The 23273-nt window shown below is 42.8% G+C and overlaps 1 protein-coding gene across 7 annotated transcripts in view; it reads left to right on the top strand.

Moving 5' to 3' along the window:
* The window catches only part of SYNE1 (spectrin repeat containing nuclear envelope protein 1), a 423352-nt gene that overhangs the window by 339601 nt on the left and 60478 nt on the right, over positions 1 to 23273 (top strand). For all 7 annotated transcript variants that reach the window (XM_085888569.1, XM_085888567.1, XM_085888566.1 and 4 more), the window contains 3 exons: positions 253 to 417; positions 2679 to 2828; positions 9540 to 9710. In XM_085888569.1, coding sequence (XP_085744695.1) covers positions 253 to 417; positions 2679 to 2828; positions 9540 to 9710 — 486 coding nt within the window. The remainder of the gene's footprint in view (positions 1 to 252; positions 418 to 2678; positions 2829 to 9539; positions 9711 to 23273) is intronic.

Genomic DNA, 23273 nt, shown 5'->3' with positions numbered 1-23273 from the left:
TATATATATATATATATATATATATATATATATATATATATATATATATATATATATATATATATATTGATTGATCTATCTTGTTTCTTAATGAATAAATATGACAGTGTGAATTATCATGCTTTTCAACCTGAGAAAGGAGTGTGTCACAGGGCAAACTAGAGTGAGAAGTCATGCTTTTTTCATCTTTTTGATGATGTGAAGTATTGTGTTGACACAGCTTGCAATGAGATACACTGATTCATTTTCTAGGTGCAGAGACTGGAAACCTTGCTCGACTGCTGGATGGGATATGAGAATGGCATTGAATCACTGAAGGGTTGGCTCAAGGCCAAGGCTGAGAGGCTAGAGACCTGCATGAGAGTAGGGGAGGCTGGAGACAATTCATCAGCACGCACAGCTTTGCATGAATGTCAGGTAAAACAGACCTTTTTAACAATGTTAAGAAAACAGGAAATCCATGTTTTTTTTTTTCGATCAAGGCATCACTCCTAATGTCACGCGATCCCGAAAGTAACTGATGTCCTGAAATCCGGTTGCTCTCAATAAACCAATGCACAGTTGTCTGTGGGAAAACACAGGTTCTTCCAGGTGAAGGACAACTTTTTGTAATGTTTGTCCTTATGCCTTATTTATATGCTCGTCAAATTTGGAGTTGGTGACGACGTAGCTGAAATGGTGTACTCGTAATTTTTGTAAACTGCTTAGAGATTATGTAACGATGCAACAAATAACTTGTCAAGAGAAACTTACCAAAAGACACTCGACAAATGAACACACAGGTTACGGTTGAAAATGATGCATTTTGTTGTTTTTTTTTTCATCAGAATATTTGTTAAGGTTTAGCGTTAAGGCAGTTATAGGAAATGATTTGTGTCCACATGTATAAAACACTGACATAGCAAGATGGTGTGGAGCAGGATGACTTGATTTTTTTTTTAAGAAGAAGTAGAACATGATTATGGAAGATATAAAGTTGGTATGCCTGATCATAAGTAAGCAAAGTCATAAATGTATGTACATATGTGAGAAATGAAAAAGAACATTTTAAGATGCTTCACTTTCCTTATTTCTCTGTCATGAGCACCCCACGTGTTCTTCTTCATCACAATCTATTCCTATTCTTCTTCGCATGGATTATTTCCCAAATCTCTCTCACCGAAGCGCTTGGTCCATCAACCCTCTTCCCATACCTACAGCACCACCTTTATCAGTGCCTTCAACAAAAATTATTTCCACCCATCCCATTATATTTTTCTCTATGTCCAGTTTGGGAATCTTAAAAAGTCCAGTTTGCAGAGGTTGTCTGCTCACGACAATCAAATACCCTCCACGTCCTTTAACAGTGTCAAACCACACCATGTCAGTTGCCTCGCCCAAATCTCCTACAAACCCACGTCCTTCCATTCCCACCCTTTCTACGTGTCCCCCTCTTCAGCATCCCTCCATTTCATGATCGCTGTTCCTGGATCGCCACGTCACCCCATACCCTCAAAGTTCAATGTCCCCTCTACCTAAATCCCCCCTCACCCCATCCTATGAAAGCTTCTGTCTCACCCCACCCCTACAAAGTTTCACTCTCACAGCACCCACTCAAACTTCCCCTCTCACCCTGCCCCTACAAAGCCTTCCTCCCATCCCATACTCACCAAATTCCTCCTTCCCTCTCCTATAACTGTGTGGACCTCAAACATCAGGTTGGTGTGGAAGCCTCCATACCAACCTGACAGATATCTCAATCCAGGCCACTGCTGATAAACTGAGCAACATCTGTTTAACAGAATGCTTCCTCCTACAGCAAGTACCTGACTCCTTAGTGTTTCGATCTCCCAAGCTATTGCCTCCTCCAATTTGATGGGCATGAGCCCCATCCTGGTGGCAGAGTTGCATTTTACATCAACAACTTAATTTCTCACTGTCTGTCTGCTGAACTTACACCTCCCAAGTATCAACCTCCTGAAGGACTTTTAGTTGTGACTTCCCCTCCATTCCCACCTCTTGTTTGTCTGTGTTGTACCATCCTCCAAACAGTGTCAACTCCCATCTACATCTCTCAGGCAACAAGGAACCAACTTTTAATCACTCATCCGAACTCTCTCTTCCTCATGTGTGGTGATTTCAATTGTCACCATGCTAATTGGCTGGGTGTGGGTACCTCTCTCATCAGAAATGACACCTCAGCAAAACATTTTGGGACTCCCTGGGACTGGCTCGATCTGTGAACTTTCCAACATGGATTTTGCCAAATGGCAAATCCTCCCTTCTGGACTTGGTGATGACAAACTTCCTCACAAGTTTCCTCCTTTTCCTCTGCTCCAGTTGGTTGATCTCATCATATGCTTGTGGGACTCAACATCTCTGTGGCTATTTTAAGATTGCCGCCTGAGCACCAGCGAGTCCAGCAGTTCACTAGGCAGATTGGCAGGGAATGCAAGCAAACTTTTTGACTGGTTTCCTATATCTACTGCCCCTCACATTAACTCAGCCTGGGAATTCTTTCAATCGGAATCTGCAGTTGCCTTGCAACCCGCCGGACCACGGAGTTGTCCGTGGCTGGCAGCCTCAGGTTCGGAGATCATGGAGAGGGTCCAAGGAGCCCCCTCGTAGTAACTTCTGAACCCCGGCACCGTAACAATATATATAATCCTTACTTTCTTGTTTCTCTTTCTTTGCCATAGGAGATTGAGGGGAAACTTGAAGTCAAACAGCAAGAGTTGGAGAAAATTAACCATACTGTTCAAGAGCTATTGTCTGGCGATGATCACAGCTCCTCTGTGAAGTCAATCCTGGAGGATTCTCAGCCGAACTGGACCATTTTGTCGACACAGGTGGGTTCAGAATAGTTCAGTCATGGACATACGAGTTCAAGCTAAGTTTTGTGTGAACACATAAGGTACCATCACTGCAAATGTTTAATCATTGTATAAACAACACCACATTTATTGCCAACATTTGGTCAGAATTTCAGGACCACAAAATTGCATTCAATGAAAATCAGAAGAAAATATTTTTTTTATTAATAATGAGCAAAGGTGCCGGGTGTTGATGGGCAATACTGAGTCCTTCCTCTCACCCTTTCCCCTTCCTCATTCTACCCCATCCCCTGCATACTCTCACCTCACTCCCTCCGGACTCACACCCGACCCCTTCCCCTCCCTCCCTCCGGACTCCCGCCTATCCATTCCCCTCCCTCCTCACACATCCTCCCACCTCCCTCCGTCCGGATTATCACCCCACCTCTTCCCCCTCCCTCTTCCCACCCCTTCCCCTCCCTCATCCCACCCCTTCTCTCCCTCGTCCCACCCCAGCCCCTGCATCCTCCCACCCCACCACTCTCCCTCCGGACTCACACCCTACCCTCACGGTTTTTTCATGTTATAAATTGTGAGAAAATGACTGTTAAAACCCTGAGTAAGGTGTAGCGTAGTTAAAAATGGGAACCTATGAAAATGGGAGATGGTTTGATTGTCAGGTCATGCCAAATCACATTTGTCACTTGCTACAGGTACCATGTAAACCTGTACTAACCTGTTTGATGGTCAGGTTGTTGGTGACGATACCATCTCCCCACCAGGTGTATGAATATGGACACCCAGCAGGATTAAAAACAAAACCTGACAAAGGGCAGAGGAGCTCCTTGTGAGCCAATGAACATCCATATCTGGTGCCCAACTGCATCTGTGGACCTTGTCCTGCAGTGGGTAACCCTTCCTTGGATGTTGGTGGCAGGATTTGTGCTCCGGCCACCGTAAAACACTTCGCTCCACAAAACACACCAAAAACACTAAGACAACTGAAAACCCACTCCGTGGGAGTACCTCCAGTGAAACTGCCCTTCGCAGGGAAGCTCACCAGATGACGGGATTGGGGCAAAGCCTTCGAGACCCACACTCTTTGATGATGGGAAAAATATGGGGTAGTCTTCCCAGGTTAGATTGCTGTAGTATGTGTCAGGGTAGAACTGAGGTGTCATCCACCAGATGGCATTTTCCTCAGGTTAACCTGAGGCAGTCTCTTTGGGTGTGTGCCTGGAATGTCCTATCCCTTAGAGAAGATGATCACCTGTCTCTGTTATCATCTGAGCTCCAGCGCTTGAACATCGGTATTGCAGCACTCAATGAGGTTCGGACACCGGAGAGTGGTGGTATCATGGTGGGTGGTAACACCTACTACTGGTCTGGTTACTCTGATGGTTACCATGCCCAATGAGTTGCTGTCGCTGTGTCCAATAAGTTGACTCCCATGATAATTGGGCAACACTGGTCAACGGACGTATTATGAGACTGAGACTCATCACTCCTTGGGTACCATTTCCCTGGTCTCTATATATGCTCCGACTGAGGTGAGTGATGTCACAGTGAAGAAGGCATTCTATGCCGTGCTCGAGTCCATGGTTGAGCAGTGCCCTAGACGAGATCCTCTTCTAGTCTTGGGGGATTTCAGTGCGTCCACTGGCACTGATTGGGATGGCTATGAAATATGTGTGAACCAGAATAGCACGAAGTTCCTTGACTTTCCAAAACGTTGAGGACTCAGGGTGGCTGTTCATGGTTTCTGCACCCACAGCCTCATAGTTGAACTTGGTATTCCAACACGAGTGGTGTGGCAAAGGAGATTGACCATGTGATCATTGATGGTCACTAGAGGATGATCCAGAACTGCAGGGTCGACCTGAGTGCTCAGTTCCTCAACACCGAACACAGGCATTTGGTAGCAACTCAGAAGTTGCAGCTTAAATCCAGGAGAATGATACCATCCCAGCCTAGGCTGGATGTTGGCAAGCTCAAGGATGAGAGGGCAGCTGAGGAGTGTGCGAACAGGCTGAGTAGAGTTTGGGGGGGGGGTGGGGGTCTGGGTGCTTTACGGGAACCCGAAGGATTGTGGAGTGCCTTCAAGATCACCATCCGTGATGTTGCCGGCGAAAGTCTTGGAACTCACCATCGGGTGAAGAAGATATTTGTCTCAAGGGACAATGGATACCATTGACCAGAGTCACAGGGCCAGGCTGAATGGCAGAGCTGAGCTGTTCAGGGAGCTGAGGCCTGAAACTGTATGTGCACTAAGGGTGAACAAGGAGGCCTATGTGCAAGAACTCTGTGAGGGGGTAAAGCATCATCTGTGCTCAAGTGATTCTCGTCCTGCTTACATGGGAATTCATGCATTGCATTCCTCCAAGCCCGTCCCCTGGTGTACTGCAGTTAGAGCAGAGGGTGGTGTACTCTTGACAGAGTAGTCTGAAGTAAAGCCAGCTGGACTGTTTACTTTGAGCAGCTGTACCAGGCTGATCCACCAGCTGTTGAGTTGGAAGTCAGTGGTGTTACTATCCCTATTGCTGACCCTCCAATCAAATGTGGTGAACCTTCGTTTGTGGAAACACAGGCTGCGGTGAACCGGTTGAAACAGCGTAAAGCTCCTGGGATTTGTGGCATCCATGTTGAACTTCTCAAAGCTGGTGGAAATGCTGTACTCATGTCATTGTTTGCAATTCTGTGCTCTGCCTGGAACACAGGCATCTTCCCAACTGACTGGAAGAGAGGCTTTGTTGTCACCTTCTGGAAAGGGAAGGGTGATCGCCAAGACTGCAACAACTACTGAGTGGTGACGCTGCTCTCAGTGCCAGGCAAGGTCTTTGCTCGGATAATTATTGCTAGGGTTCACCACCATCTCCTTGAGCACCAGCATCCATAGCAGTCAGGCTTTACACCAGAGGTCAATGATTGACCGTATCCTTGCTCTTCGAGTCCTCACCGAATGCAGGCAAGAGTTTCGGCAGTGGCTACTTTCAGCCTATGTTGATCTCTGTAAAGCATTTGATTCAGTGAATCGGGATGGCCTCTGGAAGATTCTTCGTCTTCGTGGCATTCCACGAAAACTGATCAAACTGATGACTGAACTATACTCTGGTACTGAGAGTGATGTGAGATGTGGTGATACTATCTCTGACTTATTTCCAGTTGTTACTGGAGTTTGTCAGTGGTGTGTACTGGCCCCCACACTTTTGAGCACTTGTATTGACTGGATTATGGGGATGATGTCAGAGCGATCACGTTGCGGTGCATCCTTTGGGAATGTCAAACTCGCTGACCTTGATTTTGCCGATGATGCAGTCATCCTTGCGGAGACTGGATATCTTTTTACGGGCCCTTGAGGTGCTGAATGAGGAATCGGAGCCGCTGGGATTATGGGTTTCTTGGGTCAAACCTAAGATCCAGACTTTTATTGACATCTTGGGATGCTGCTGTCCTGTCTGTATCTGTTTGTGGTGAGGATGTTGAGGTCATGGACAGATTCACTTACCTTGGCAGTGATAATCATGTCTCTGCTGGCTGTGAGCCAGACGTCAATAGACGGCTGGGTCGGGCCTGGGGAGTCATGGATTCATTGGAGATCATGGGGTGTGGCACTGTCGGAACCTGTGCAGGAGGATGAAAGTCCGAGTCTTCAGGTCCTTGGTGCTTCCAGTCTTGCTATATGGATGTGAGACTTGGACTCTGACCAAGGATCAAAGACGGAGACTTAATTCCTTTGGTACCAGGTCTCCTTGAATCCTTTGCTTTCGCTGGTCAGACTTTCTGTCCAACGAGCGGTTGTTGAGAGAGACTCAAATGAGATTTGTTACTTGCATCGTCCGTGAGCATCAGCTGCGCCTGTATTGACATGTGGCTCGATTTCTGACTGCTGATCCTCCTCACCAGATTCTCTCAGCGAGGGAGCCTCGTGAATGGAGAAGGCCATTGGGATGACCACATGCCTTGTGGATGCAGCATGTTGATCGGCATCTCAAGGAGTTGGGGATGGGCCAGGCATTTGCCTGGGGGATGGCCAGATGAAGGGCCCTGGAGTACCAATGGAAAGTGGACGCAGTGACGTGCTGCTCTGGCACATGCTCCCATACCTAACCTCACCTAATTAAGTTTCGTCATGATTAACCTTGGGAGCTCAAAGGAGTCGTGTCACAAACAAATGTCTTATTCGCTTTTATATAGAAGATAGGATCGCTCCATGCTCCTAATGAAATGAAATAACATCCTAAATGAAAGCAGATCACACAAAAATGTCAAACAATGCAAACTTGCCCAGGCAAAAATGTTCTTGTAGTTCCAGAAATATCATTCATTGTAAAAAAAATGTCCAGAAACGAGCATTCCTTTCCTGTAGTAATTCTCGGCAGACTACTGTAGTTGGACCTGCTTCCAACTGTAGTATAGGAGAATACATCTCTCATATACTATAGTTATAACTATCATTTTTGCCTGGGGTAGTCAAAAATTTTTTTGTTCTCAGGTGTTCTCGACTTTCATTTCGTAGTGGGATTTAAGGGGAAGTGGGGGGATGGTCCCACCTGCTGGCTTTAGTACAGGATTGAATGAAATGGGGTACGTTGAAACAGCACGTTCAATCAGGATAGCAATACCACCCGTCACTTCCAAACTACATGCACCATTTTTAAAGAGATTATATCATGGGCTTCCCTTGAGGGATGTGATTCGACTACAGCTGCCACCCTGTGCATCCGCTCTGGAACTGGAACTCTCCGAGGCAAGGGTAACATTTTTTTACTTTTGTCAGATTTAGCGAAGACAACGGAACATACACTTATATATGTGCTACTTACTTTATCACCTTAACATTGTCTTGAATGTCATTTTGTAATTTTATTTTAAAAAACGCCAAAAAAGTAAATTATACCACTGTCGACTGTATCGCCATGGCTTCCAGACCTCGGTTCTCAGGAATGAAGATCAGCGATCAGCGATCAGCATTGTATATAGCGATTCATATGTATCAAGCTCTATTGTACAGAAACTATGATGACCTGTTCAAAGGTGAGGCTTTTTTTATTTGGCCAAAACAAAATGGAACATTAAGACTCCTGAGAGGTAAACTCGGGCTGTCTAAGGATAAGCCTGTTTTTGTTTTTTCATGATGAGATGAGTTAATTATCCTCAAAAGGGGTGTTAAAATTTACCCAAGTAACCAGTTTTCGTTCATGCACTACCTTGGAGTTCCCTTAGTATGCATGCAAAGTTTCAGGCCACCAGGTTTCATGATTTTGGAGTTATGGAGGAGAAACACTGACTGACACACGTTGACATTTATTATTACAGATAATCCTCATGAAATTAATCAGGTGAAGCTCACAACTCTGCTTACTTATTTCTTAAGAGCATTACTTATTTAGTTACTGTTGTGATGACCTTGTCATGAGAACATGGAACTAGCATCCCAGAAGTTTTGGTTCCAAATTTACTTGTACATGAAGGCACCAGTGTTAAGGATTGGGATTCCAATCATCTGGAACCTGAGCTTGTGTCAGGAGAATTACCATGTCTGATTTTTGCGAATACAAAAATACAATTGGCTTATTATTGACCTTCAGGAATTGGGCGCTCTGCCTTCTGTCCTGGTCTTCTTGCGCTGCAAGTTCACATGATGTGGTCAGCTTTTAATGTTTCAGGAAAACATTGTTTGGATACAAAATTGTTACATATGAAAAGGCAGCATTGCTCACATCACACTAACCTAATGAAAAATGAAACATTATTTTTGTAATCCTGCATTTCAATTTATTGCAGCATATGCACATGCATGGGTAGCATCATTTGCTGGTGCCGTGGCTCTGCCACTGATGCAGTGCCCCTTGTAGTTGACAACAGGGTTTGGAATTTGGCCAGGGTGCCGGTGATACCTAGCCTACTCTTCGTGAAGATTACCAGATGGAATGCCCAGTTTAACGTCCATCCGAGTAACAACGCACACATTGATGAATCATCCTCCATGCGAAACACCAGTATGACGGTTTATACCTGGGCCGAGATTCGAACTTTGGCTAGACAGCTCGGAAGCGAGTGTGCCTACCTTTAGGTTAAAGTGTGCTGACTTCCAACCCTACTCTTTTTTTCATGTGTTCCATAACCCCACTTCCCCCCGCCTCTGCCCCACACTTGTTTCTTTCACTCAACCTTTCAACTACCCTTCCCTTCCTTTTCTCAGTTTACTTTCTTTTCAATTTGCACCCATCTTGATACCTCTGCATTCTTAATACCCCCAACCCCTTTCCAAGGTGATCATCTCATGTGTTATCTTGTGACATCCTCTGATAAACAAGTGGTGAATGGGACCATATGATATCTGTTGATTATATCACATAATGAGTGTGATCATTTCACAGCTTTTGGTTGACATAGATTGCCTTGAAGTTAATGCTAAGATATTAAGGTATGATACAGATTGGGGTCAATATTTGGGAGACGTGAAATGTACAGGATGGACTTTATAATAAATTCCACGTCTGTACTTGTGTTCTGACATTAGTTCAGACAAATAATTCATGTGCATTGAGATTTGATGAAAGTAATTTCCCCACAATTATATTCACTTCATGGAAACTGTGTTTGCTCACTATAAAAACTGATTGTGGTGAATTATGTTCACTTGTGTTGAATTCAGATTTGGCTTCTTGCCAAACATCACTGTCCCACCAAGATGTATTTCTCAATACTCGGATTTGTAAAAGAGGTGTATGTTTTTTCTCACAGCTCCACAATGTGAAAGCCGGGCTCCAGAGACGGGTGGAAATGTGGAGCACATACAACGATGTGCTGCACAAGACCAGAGGGCAGCTGACAAACGCAGAATACACCCTTGAGGAACATCTCACTCTCTCAGGCTCCTCAGACATGGTCATGTTGCAGGTGAAAAGGCTGCAGGTATGCTCCAATCAAATGTATAGATTGACCTAGCCATTATTTTACAGTCTTACGTCACATGATACTTCATATCAACATAAATATGAATGGTTTTGTGATGTCAGGTTAAATACAGTAGCCTGCAAAAGTATTCACCCCGTACCAATAATGCCACACTGAAATGAATTACGAATTGTGTAGAAACAATTTTTCCAAATGACTTTTTTTATTCATAACTGAAAATATCAAACTAAACACTGTTGTAGTTAAAGGAGAGGTTCCATGTCAGCAATACCTGCAAAAAACATGCACAAATCAAAATTCACTGGTTGTAAAAGTATTCAGACCCTTCGGTCAGTACAAGTTTGATGGGGGTTTTCAATGAACTGCAATCTTCAAGTCTCACCATAAATGTTGAATATGGCTCAAGTCAGGGCTTTGGGCCACTCAAGAACATTTATTTTCTTCTTATTCAGCCACTCCATTGTGGCTTAGCTTTGTGTTTCAGATCATTGTCCTGCTGAAAAGTGAATCTCCTTTCCAGTTTCAGATTCATGGCTGACTTGAACAGGTTTTCATCATGGATTCTCCTGTACTTTGCACTGTCCATTGTCCCTTCTATCGTGACAAGCTTGCCAGTTTCTGCTGATTAAAAACAGCCCCATAACATGATGCTACCATCATGCTTGGCAGTAGGGATGGTGTTGGCTGGGCAATGTGCAATGGTAGGCTTGCGCCAAACATAGCGCTTTGAATTTCAACCAACAAGTACAATTTATATCTCTGCTGACCACAAAACATTTCTCCAGATGTCTGCAGTATCATAAAGATGCTTTTTTCCAAACTCAATATGAGCTTTTGGATGCATCTTTTTCAGTAATGGAGGCTTTATTGCCAACTGTCCATAGAGGCCAGCTTTGTAAACGGAATGCGATATTGTTATTGACGAACACTGACCCCCATCTTTGATGTAGAACCTTGCAGATCTTTCAAAGTCATTGTTGGATGTACAGTGACTTCACGAACCAGTTTCCTGCTTGCATGGCTGCTGTGTTTGGATGGGTGACCTGATCTAGGTAGAGTTTGGGTGGTATGAAACGTCTTCCACTTCTTAATGATGGATTTCACCGTACTCAAAGGGATAATGAGTGACTTTGAAATCTTCTTATAACCTTCTCCTGAACGGTGCTTCTCCATCACTTTATGTCTGACTTCTTTGGAAAGCTCCTTGGTCTTCATGTTTTCCTTGTTGGTTGACAAGTGAGTTGTACCTTAAATCTCCTTAGATATAAGTGGTGGAGCTCAATTTTTAAGCTAAACCACTGATTACATACAGATGAAACCTATTACACCTATTTTGTAACCTTTCAAACAAATAATTTTCTCCTGAAGTGATTTCTGGTTATTTAGAGAAAGCGTTTGAATGCTTCTGCGACTGAGAATCATGTAATTTTCGCTTTTAATCTAACTTAATCATATTTTATCTGCATTTTTTTTATCCTTATCATTTTGTAGTAGTTTGTGAAGAATATATATTAAGTTTGATTTGAAAGCATCATGAAATAATCTCAGGTGGCATCAAAATGTGAAAACTTTGGAGGGGGTGAATACTTTTGCAGGCCAGTGATGAGGAGGCAGTGAATTTGAAGTCAGTTAAAATGTATATATTTGTCATAAATTATCACCAGATATGGTATATCTGTAAATATCAAATTGTTGGTTCGCCACTCGCGAAATTTTGGCGCAGTGTGTGCAGATTGATGGATTTTATAGATGATAGAGAAATTGCCTCATCATTTTAACATAATTTTATCGGTTTCAGACATTTTTTATGAGCACTCATTAACACAAGTTTCAAATAATATATTTAGTCCCAACAGCTTTATTGAAAATACTTCTATTATTAACCTCCGCCATCGAAGATGGATGGAGGTTACTGTTTTCACCCCTTTCTGTTTGTTTGTTTGTTTGTTTATGAACAGTATTACGGAAAAACTCCTCGACGGATTTCGACGAAACTTGGCGGGGGGATTAGGTATGGTCCAAGGATCATGCCATTAGATTTTAGACTTGGTCCAAAATCCAATATGGCCGCTATGGCGGCCATATTGAAAAAATATTTGAATTTTTTTTTTTTTTTGCATTTCTACATGTTTTAAGTGTGGAGCCTGGTGTTGGTTCAGTGGTTAGGGCAGCGGCGTGGGATCCAAAAGGTCCTGAGTTCAAGCCCCGTTGGGCCACTGAATTATTACACCAGGGGGTTGACTCAGCCTGTCATCCTTCCGAGGTCGGCGAAGTGAGTACCAGTGTACTGGGCCCGATGTATACCCCGGTTAAAATAGGTGTACCATATCCCTGTGTCGTAAGAGGCGACCAGGGTTGCGTCAGGAAGGGCATCCGGCGTAAAACATGTGCCAAATCACTATGCGGATCATACAGATGATCCGCTGTGGCGACCCCTAAAGGGAGCAGCTGAAAGAAGAAGAAGACATGTTTTAAGTGATTTCCAACCCCCCCCCCCAAAAAAAAAAAAAAAATTTATAGAAAAAAAAATTTTTTGCAACTTTTTTTTCAACTAAATTTCGATTTTTTTTTTTTTTGCATTTCTACATGTTATAAGTGATTTCCAACAAAAAACATGCCAAAATTATAATTCCGGATGATTTTGGAACTTCAGGTGGATATACCCACGTAAAATCAATTTTTGTCTCAAGGAATCTAGTTATGACGAATGAATTGAGTATGTAAAAGTTAAAAGTAAAAGGGAAAGTTGCAAACTATAACTCTGTGAGCACTGTTGACGTCAAATTGAATAAATAGGATATCAGGTTCACTTGAGTGACCTAGCAGTGTTGGCGGCGGAGGTTTTGCACTCGACCGAGTGCTCCCCCTCTAGTTAACCTCCGCTATCTTCGAAGATGGATGGAGGTTACTGTTTTCACCCCTTTCTGTTTGTTTGTTTGTGAACAGTATTACGGAAAAACTCCTTGATGGATTTCGACGAAACTTGGTGGGGGGGTTAGGTATGGTCCAAGGATCATGCCATTAAATTTTGGACTTGGTCCCCCCCCCAAAAAAAAATTGTTAGAGAAAAAAAAATATTTTTTTTTGCATTTCTACATGTTTTAAGTGATTTCCAACCCCCCCCCCAATTTTTTTTTACCCCTCCCCCCCAAAAATAGAGAATTTTTTTGCATTTCTACATGTTTTAAGTGATTTCCAACCCCCCTCCCCAAAAAATATTGTTAGAGATTTTTTTTTGCATTTCTACATATTTTAAGTGATTTCCAACTGCCCCCCAAAATAGTTTGAGAAATTTTTTTTTGCATTTTTACATGTTTTAAGTGATTTCCACCCCCCCAAAAATTACCCCCCCCAAAAAAGAAAAATATTTTTGCATTTCTACATGTTTTCAGTGATTTCCAACCCCCCCAACAAAAATTTGTTAGAGAAAAAAAAATTTTGTAACTTTTTTTTCAACAAAATTTCAATTTTTATTTTTATTTTTGCATTTTTACATGTTTTAAGTGATTTCCAGCCACCCCCCCCCCCCAAAAAAAAATGTTGGAGAAAAGAACTATAACTCTGTCAGCACTGTTGACATCATATTTAATGAATAAGATATAAGGTTCACTTGAGTGACCCAGCAGTATTGGCGGCGGAGGTTTTGCACTCTCCCGAGTGCTCCCCCTCTAGTTAACCTCCGCCATCGAAGATGGACGGAGGTTACTGTTTTCACCCGTCTGTTTGTTTGTTTGTTTGTGAACAGTATTACGGAAAAACTCCTTGTCGGATTTCAATGAAACTTGGTGGGGGAATTAGGTATGGTCCAAGGATCATGCCATTAGATTTTGGACTTGGTCCAAAGTCCAATATGGCCGTTATGGCGGCCATTTTGAAAAAATATTTGCTTTTTTTTTGCATTTCTACATGTTTTAAGTGATTTCCACCCTCCCCCCCCAAAAAAAAATTGTTCAAGAAAAAGAAACAAAATTTTGCAACTTTTTTTTCAACAAAACTTCGATTTTTTTTTTTTGCATTTCTACATGTTATAAGTGATTTCCAACAAAAAACATGCCAAAATTATAATTACGGCTGATTTTGGAACTTCAGGTGGATATACCCACGTAAAATCAATTTCTGTCTCAAGGAATCTAGTTATGATGAATGAATTGAGTATGTAAAAGTTAAAAGTAAAATGGAAAGTTGCAAACTATAACTCTGTGAGCACTGTTGACGTCAAATTGAATGAGTGGGATATCAGGTTCACTTGAGTGACCTAGCAGTGTCGGCGGCGGAGGTTTTGCACTCTAGCGAGTGCTCCCTTTCTAGTTTTGTAATATTTTACAATAGCCCTTAACAAACAGCATCTGCAGCATGTACTAATCAAGGCTGAAACAATGACATCATATGCACATCCCAGAACTTCTGCATGGTTTTAAATATTTTAGCTCAAATTCCAGTTTGCATAATGAAGGGTGTGGTTATAATTAAGGCCATACTGTTTTGATTATATGGAAATGATTGAGATTTTCCAGCTGTTTTGATTTTATCAACATGATCTTTGTCATGTTTGGGGGTATTACCACAAAGCCACTTTAAGGTATGTTTTTTTAAATAATTGTTTGCTGGAAACACAAACTGTAACAATTATTATCTCCACTACTGAAGGTGGACGGAGATTATGTTTTTACCCCTGTCTGTCTCTGTATGTTTGTCTGTTTGTCTGTGTGTGAGCAGGATATCTCAAAAATTATGGACAGATACCACCAACATTTTGTATATAGGTTGAGTGTGTGAATAGGACGAAATGATTAGATTTTGGTGAAGATCCAGATCTATATCCAGATCCGAGAATTTTTTTAAGTGATTCGTCACCATTGAGTGATTGGGTCAAAAACTATGTATGGCATGATATCTCAAAAAGTTATGGACAGATCCTGATGAAACCTGGTGGACAGGTTGGGTATTTGACAAGGATGAATTGATTCGATTTTGTTGAAGATCTGAATCCAGATCCAGATACGAGAATTTTTTTTTAATTATGAAAGTGATTCTTCACCAATGAGAAATAGGACCAAAAACGATTTCAAAAAATTGTGGAGGGATCATGATAAAATGAGGTGGATGAATTGGGTAGTTGACAAGAACAAGCCAATTAGATTTTGGTGTGTGACAAGGATGAATGGTCATGATGCAGATCTGGCCTATCAGTGACAGTGGGATACAAAATGTAAACGGTTCAGCCTGGCAGAGATATGCGCTTTACCAAGTGCCGTTTTAGTTTCCTTTAAAATAGTCTTGTGCATTACCACAAATCCACCTTAAGATATGTATCATTACATCTTACTATTTGTTCTGCATGATTTTAAGCCATAAACATTTCAAAGACACACCATTCACAAGAACTCCCACAACAGATATACAGTTGTCTTCAGAAAGTATTCACTCCCTTCGACTTTTGTCACATTCTGTTGTGTTACAGCCTGAATTTCAAATGCATTACTTTTAAATTTTTGTCACTGATCTGTGACAGGTAAAACAAAATAACCCATCATGAAAAAGTGAAAACATCTTTTTCGAAACTTTTTACAAATTAATTAAAATTGAAAAGCTGAAATGTCTTGCCTTAAGTCTTTGCTGTGACATCCAAATTGAGCTCAGATGCATCCAATTTCTTTTGATCATCCTTAATATGTTTCTACAACTTGATTGGAATGCACCTGTGGCCAATTCAATTTATTGGACATGATTTAGAAAAGAAACACACCTTTCTATACAAGGTCCCTCAGTTGACAGTGCATGTCAGAGTAGAAGCTCCATGAAGAAGTCCAAAGAACTGTCCTTAGAACTCCAATATATAATTGTGAGGAGGCATAGATCTGGGGAAGGTTATAAAACAGTTTATAGAGTGTTGAACGTTCCCAAGAACACAGTGAGCTCCAACATTCGGACATGGAAAATATGGAACTACTCAGACTTCCTAGAGCTGGCCATCCAACCAAACTGAGCAACCGGGAAAGAAGAGCCTTGGTCAGGGAGGTGACCAAGAACCCAATGATCACTACAACAGAGCTACAGAGTTCCTTGGCTGAGATAGGATAGGAGAACCTGCCAGAAGGACAAAAGTCTCTGCAGCACTTCACAAATCTTGGCTTTATGGGAGAGTGGCCAGACGGAAGACACTCTTGAGAAAAAGGCACATGACAGCACACCTGGAGTTTGCAAAAAGGCATGTGAAAGACTGAGAGCATGAGGCAAAATATTCTGTGGTCTGATGAGCCAAAAATTGAACTCTTTGACCTTAATGCAATGCGTTACGTCTGGTGTAAACTGAGCACTGCTCATCACCCATCTAACACCATCCCGACCATGAAATATGGTGGTGGCAGCATCATGCTATGGGGATGCTTTTCTGCAGCAGAGAATGGAAGGCTTGTAATTATAGAGGGAACAATGAATGGAGCCAAATACAGACAAATTCTTGAGGAGAACCTGCTTCAGAGTGCAAAAGACCTTAGACTGTGGTGAAGATTTACTTTCCAACAGGACAATGACCCCAAGCATACAGCCAAAGCAATACAGGAATGGCTTCAGAACAAGAACATGAAAGTATTTGAGCAGCCCTGTCAAAGCCCAGACTTGAATCCCAATGAGAATCTGTGGAAAAAAATTGAAGATTGCTGTTCACCAACACTCCCCATCCAACTTCACCGAGTTTCAGCAAATCTTCAAGGAAGAATGGGAGAAAATCCCCAAATCCACATGTGCAAAGCTGATAACAGACATACCGAAGAATACTCGAAGCTGTGATCGCTGTCAAAGGCACTTCTTCAAAGTGTTGACTCAGGAGTTGAATACTTATTGATGCAAGACATTTCAGCTTTTCATTTTTAATTAATTTATAAAAAAAATTCTAAAAACATGTTTTCACTTTGTCATAATGGGGTATTTTGTGTACATCGGGAACAACAAAAAAATTATTTAATCTATTTTAAATTCGGGTTATAACGTGACAAAGGTCGAGGGGTGTGAATACTTTCTGAAGGCACTGTGGAACTTACAACAGTCGTTGGACACCTGTGTGCAAGTGTTAAACGTTTAGGAAAAACAACTGTCTGCAAAAACAGCCATATACCAGGACCACCAAAAAGGAAAGCTCCATTTCGCTTCGAAGCATGCCGTGTTATGCCGTTTTTTTCCATTGTGTTCCTCTCCAGGATTTTGCTGCTCATTTTTATCCCCCGCCGCGTGGCGGAAGGGGGGATATTGTTGTCACCCAGGGCGTCCGGCTGTCCGTCCGTCCGTCCGTCCGGGTGTCAACATTTATAGCTGTGAGTGCGATAACTCATAAACTTTTCGCCATATCCATTTGAAATTTGGGTCACACATGAACCACCTGAAAAGGAAGAACCCTATTGATTTGGGGCGTGGCCGGATCCAAGATGGCCGACTGGGGCGGCCATCTTGAAAAAAATGTTTTTTGTAATAAATGGAAAACCGCTTATCTGATTTCAATTATTTTTGGTTACTACGTTCCTCACCCCTGGGGAACTTTTTCGAGATGATGACCAAATGGTGTCTTGTTTCCAATTCACCTCCCTCATTATCTGGAATATGTATGACCTTTTTCATTCAATGGCGGGGGATTCCCCATCTCTGATGGTATATTTGTTTTATTCCTCCTTTCCTCTGTGTATGTCCATCCCCTTCTCAACATAACCCTAGTTATTGCTCCGTTTATGGGGGAGGAGTGGAGAAGTGAAGGAGTGGAGTTGGTGAGGATCAGTTACTGGAATTAAGAAATAGACCCCCATTTGTTTTTGCATAGTTTGAAGACTTTTCGAACCTTTTATTAAGGACACATAAATAAGGACCAGTCGGGCTGTTTCTTCATGACTTGTTGGGAGGTGGCGTTGTAACTTTTAGTTACTAGAAGACTCGGGGGTGAAGAAAGTATCGCACATCTCCCATGTCAAAATGGTTGAGAAACGTTCTTCAGGAATTCCACTATCCACTCTGTGGCACATCTGTCCATTCCCGCCTCCCCTCGCACATTGGAGAAGATGAAGTTGCTCCGGCCTTCCAACACTGCCACCCATGATTGGCGATGAAACAGGTGAAGCGCTATTGGACTGCTCTGCTCAGCAGGCCACAGCACCGATTGGTTCAGTATCAGCACCATTTGTTTTGGCCATGTTACTGTGGCTTGTTGTGAAATGTCTCATCGTTGGGAGGGACTGATGAGTGCTGACGTCTACTCCTCGGAGGAAATGGAGTCGATGAGGATTTATGCTCTCTGTTCTGGGTCAGTAGAGTGGGTGCAGTCTTTGTGAGTTCATTGCTGAAGGAGGCTTGGTGGTACATCGTGGCTTCACGAGCTCTTGCTACTTGTTGGGAAACATGGCACTTTCCTGCTTGCCTGATATTTTTTTATCTTGCCGAGTTATTGTGTGTGTGTGTGTGTGTGTGTGTGTGTGTGTGTGTGTGTGTGTGTGTGTGTGTGTGTGTGTGTGTGTGTGTGTGCGCGCGCGCGCGCGCGCGCTGCCTTCGGGGTTTTCGTTTCTCTTTGCTTGTTACGTTATTGCGTTTAATCATGATAGTTTATCTGTCTAGGATTCTGTGCTTTCCTTCTACATTTTTTTTTCTTCCTCAAGACTGGGTATGTCCCTGCTTGTCTTCTTTCCAGCGAGAATTGTTTCGCTTTAATTGATAACGCATGGGAAATAAATTGGGGTAATTACTCTAATTAATAACCAATGTGGTTTGGACCTCGCTGAGAGTGCAAAGCACATTCTCCATTCGATGAGTTTTGTGATCAAATTGCCTTAAACCTGGTCATTCACGGAGTTGATCCCCACCGTACTTTATCTCCACGCCATTTGCCATAGTCGTGGTGAAAGCAGTTGATGTGTTAAAATTTGAAACCTAAGGCAGGAAAAGTGGAATGCCAACACTTTTACAACAGCTTCCTCTTTTTCTAACAGGCCTCCATGCCAGCAATAAAGACAACAACTTTAATCATAAGAAATAATAACAATTACAGCAACAACTTGGTGGTGTCATGGTTACCAGTCTGAGTTTTGGAGGCCGGCAGTTCAATCCCAAGCTGAGTCGTACAAACAGGGCCGGTGCAACCACGAGGCAAACTCGGCGGTTCCCTACAGCAGCAAACTTTGGGAGCGGCAAAAGGGAATTAAAAAAACTACTCGTGAAATTAAACAAGAAAACAAGGAGACTGCCTATGTGATTTTCATTTCATACAAACTGTTAATGAGCAGCACCGCAAGCCTGGCAAACACCCCCCTCACCCCGAGGATGCCAGTGAATACCCCACAATTTTGTATTGAAGTGAGAACCGCAAATGCCGCCTGAGCTCCACCATCTTTAGTTCCCCTGAACGAACCCAACACCAACCTCACACAGGCATCTTGTGGAGAACATGTATAAATGGTTCTTTCTCTGCTTCGTGTTGTCATCCACGCACCTCCTGCGCGGTCTCTACTATCTGTGCTACGAACCACATTAACCACATTAAGTGTGGATGTGAACCACGTTAACTGTGCTAACCTCGTTAAGCCGATGGAGATATCATGGATGCGAGAGGGTAGTACAATTTTATTGTTGAATTACTGGACTTGCTGAGGAGTTGGAGATACTGACGCATGTTGAACCGGATTCGGTCCATATTCGGAGACACAGGAAGCAGTTCACAGATGAAACAGACAATGAACCTATTCAGAACCCCATGCAAATTCACACATATGCATCAAATGAGTTCTGTGGTTTGCTTCCTCTATGATGTTCACATTTTACAGAATAGTGCATCAAAGCAAATGATGAAAAAAATTACTTGAAGCTTGAGCAAGATTTACAACATCAGGACTCCAAAGATATTGATGCTTCGGATTTGTTCAGTGAATTACGAGCTATTGCAAGACGAGTTCCAAAGTGGGCACGACCACAAGATGTTTTGAACTTTGTTTGCAAAAATAAACTCACAGATAATGTTCCCAACACATTTATCCCACTCCACATCCTCTTCAAAAAACTCCGCAGGTTGTGAGCCGGAGGTCAATAGACGTCTGGGTCGGGCCTGGGGAGTCATGGATTCACTGGATCATGGGGTGTGGCGCTGCCGGTACCTGTGCGGGAGGACGAAAGTCCGAGTCTTCAGGTCCTTGGTACTTCCAGTCTTGCTCTATGGGTGCGAGACTTGGACTTTGACCAAGGATCTGAGACGGAGACTTAATTCCTTTGGTACCAGGTCTCTTCGGAGAATCCTTGGCTATCGCTGGTCGGATTTTGTGTCCAACGAGCGGTTGCTGAGAGAGACTCGGATGAGATTTGTTACCTGCATAGTCCGTGAGCGTCAGCTGCGGCTGTATGGACATGTGGCTCGTTTTCCTGACGCTGATCCTGCTCACCAGATTCTCTCAGCGGGGGAGTCTCATGAGTGGAGGAGGCCAGTGGGCCGACCACGTGCCTCATGGTTGCAGCAGGTTGACCATCATCTCAAGGAGATGGGGATGGGCCTGGCATCTGCCTGGGGGATGGCCAGACGGAGGCCCCTGGAGTACCGGCGGAAAGTGGACGCAGCGACGCACTGTTCTGGCACATGCTCCCATACCTGACCTGACATCCTCTTCACCCTCCATATTTCTGTGGCCAGGGTGAGTGAAGCTTTTCCAAGCTAAAGTTTATCAAAACGTACATTTGCTCCTCAATGATGCAATAAAGGCTTGTTGGGCTATTCACCTTGTCAAGAGAACGTGAAATTGCATAAAACATTCACCGAAAAAAACTGATTTATACATTTGGTAAACTCAAAGCAGGGAAAGAAAAATTCTCAATTCAAATGATCAACTTTGTTGCAGGAACACACAGTATTATATCACATGATCAAGATTACGCATCATAATGTGCATTTCATCAAGTGCATACTGTATGTGTGAAAAGTGTAGAATGAGAAGGTACAATCAGTATCATATTCTCCTTTTTCATATAAAGTAAATCTGTAATTACCTCCGCCCCACTGATGTGGATGGGGTGATGTTTTCACCCCTGTCTGTCTGTCTGTTTGTCTGTGAGCAGGATATCTCAACACGTTGTTGACAGATTCAGATGAACTTTGGTAGACAGATTGGGTGTGTGACGAGGACTAATTGATTAGATTCTGGTGAAGACCTGGATCCAGATCTTGATACTGGATTTTTTATTCGGTGATTCTTCACAATTGAGAGAAAAGGCCAACAACGATATATAGCACGATATCTCAAAAAGTTGTGGACGGATTTGGACGAATCTTGGTGGACAGGTTGGGGAGGTGACAAGAACAAGCCATTTAGATTTTGTTCATGATCCGGATCCGGCCTATCAGTGGGAAATAAAATGTAAACTGTTCAACCTGGCAGAGCTATGCACTCTTCCACCGAGTGCCATTCTAGTTACAAATATAGGGACTAGATGAGGAACCATTTAAATAAATACAAACTCACTAAAGGTAAAACAGCTAACAGCATATGTTTACCAAAGGTAGTTCCTGTCCAACAAATCTTTTAGTTTTATGAAGCAGTGTCTGATTGGGTGGATGAGGGAAAGGCAGTGGATATAGTATATCTAGATTTTACGAAGGCATTTGATAAGGTACCACATCGGAGGTTGTAAGCCAAAGTGAGGGCTTGTGGAGTGGCTGATCAGGTGGCTAATTGGATTGCAAACTGGCTTAGTGACAGGAAGCAAAGAGTGGCTGTGAGTGGGAGGATGTTTTGCTGGGAGGATGTAAGTAGTGTGGTGCCTCAGGGATCAGTACTCGGACCATTACTATTCATTATTTACATCAATGATTTGGATAATGTGGTGAAGAGTAAGCTTTCCAAATGTGCAGATGACACAAAGATTGGAGGTGAGGTGGATAGCAGAGGGGGTGGTGATCAGATTCAGGAAAGTATTGATACGTGCATGGATTGAGCAAAAGATTGGCAGATGGAATTTAACCTGAGCAAGTGTAAGTTGTTGTGGATGGGAATGAACAATGAAAATAGAGATTACAGGATGTAAGGGGGTGATTTTGGAGCGTGTCACACAGGAGAAGGATCTGGGGGTGGTAAAAGATAAGGGAGGTAAAGGAGGCAGCACAATGCCAGGCAGATATCGGAAAAGCAAATAGGGTTTTAGGTTGTACTCGGAAGGGGATCATTCATAAATCAAAAGAGGTGGTGTTAACATCATTTCGGAATTTAGTGAGGGCCACATCTAGAATATTGTGTGCAGTTTTGGTTTCCACAACTCAGGAAGGACAGAGATGCCACAGAGAGGGTTCAGCACAGGGCTGTTAGATTAATTCCAGGCCAAGCTCAACTCAGCTACGAAGAGCGTCTGAAGGTAAAAGGGATTTATACATTAGAAACGAGGTGGTTGTGATGTGATATGGTAGAGTGCAGAATAATTATTCAGCAGAGTAGATAGTGATAGAACCAGGAGCCATAGCCTGAGAGGAATGAAGAGGACAGTTAAGATGGTAGCAAGGAGGGGGACTTTTACTCAGAGAGTAGTTAATGCATGGAATGGTCTCTCTGGAAAGGTCGTGGCAGCAGAAACAGGAAATAAGTTTCAATTGGAATTAGATAGGTACCTGGAAGTATTGGAGATAGAGGGGTACAGGGATGTTGGCAGGACTTTTAGGTAGTATGAGCATTGATGTGTGATTGTGTACATTTGTGTGGAGTGTTGTTTGTGGAGGTCTTGTCAAGGGGCATGGTGTGCTTGATGTTTTTACCCAACACTATCTTTGCCCATGCCCCCCTCTCCTGGAAAAAAAAAACACAACAAACTACAAAAAAACCCCCAACAAAAAACAAATAAACAAACAAACAAACAAAAACGTGCATTTTTCTTGTTGATAAATTGGTATGGTGTTGATGTGGTGCAGGCATGCTGGGCCGAATGGCCTCCACCTGAATCTAATTTCCTTGTGTATCCTTGTCTAAGGTTTGCAGCAACTCATGTGGGGGATATTTGACTCATGTAATGACATCTCGGTTTCTTTCACTTTCCCATATTCTCCAACAGTTCCATCCAACTGAAACTCCCCACTGAATCAGGGGGAGTTATAATTCTATGAAGTGGAGGGGAGATGAGTAAACGTAGGCTGATGGGACTCCATGTGGTGCTGCTACTTGATTGATAAATGACCTCTGGTGCATAAACACAAAGCTCTGCCCCACCAAGACACAGTGAACAACACAAATCCAGTGGCATTTATCAACACTTATACACCATGAAGCCCCCCCTCCTTTGGCTTGCAAGTAGCATTATTAGCTGAGTTAAATAATACATCCCAAAAATTGTTCAAATTACTTGAACACATCTGTAAAACAAGAGGATGCTGCAGTCCAGGTCGTACACTCACTTTTGATATGTCTAGTCTCGTGGCTTCATTTGTGGTCTGACAAATAATCCAACTGATGCTTTTCAGGCAGGGCATCGTATCAAAAAATGCATGTCCCTCAGATGGACATTGAGCTGGGTGTCCCATCTGCTAACATTAGCTCATGGACATTAAATACCCCAGGGTATCTTTTG

This window comes from Eptatretus burgeri, chromosome 7, assembly GCF_056783735.1.
Source record: "Eptatretus burgeri isolate ZD-2024b chromosome 7, Ebu_testis_v1, whole genome shotgun sequence".
NCBI lineage: Eukaryota > Metazoa > Chordata > Myxini > Myxiniformes > Myxinidae > Eptatretus > Eptatretus burgeri.
Note: the sequence above shows the minus strand (reverse complement) of the source record. Positions and strands in the feature narration are given on the sequence as shown.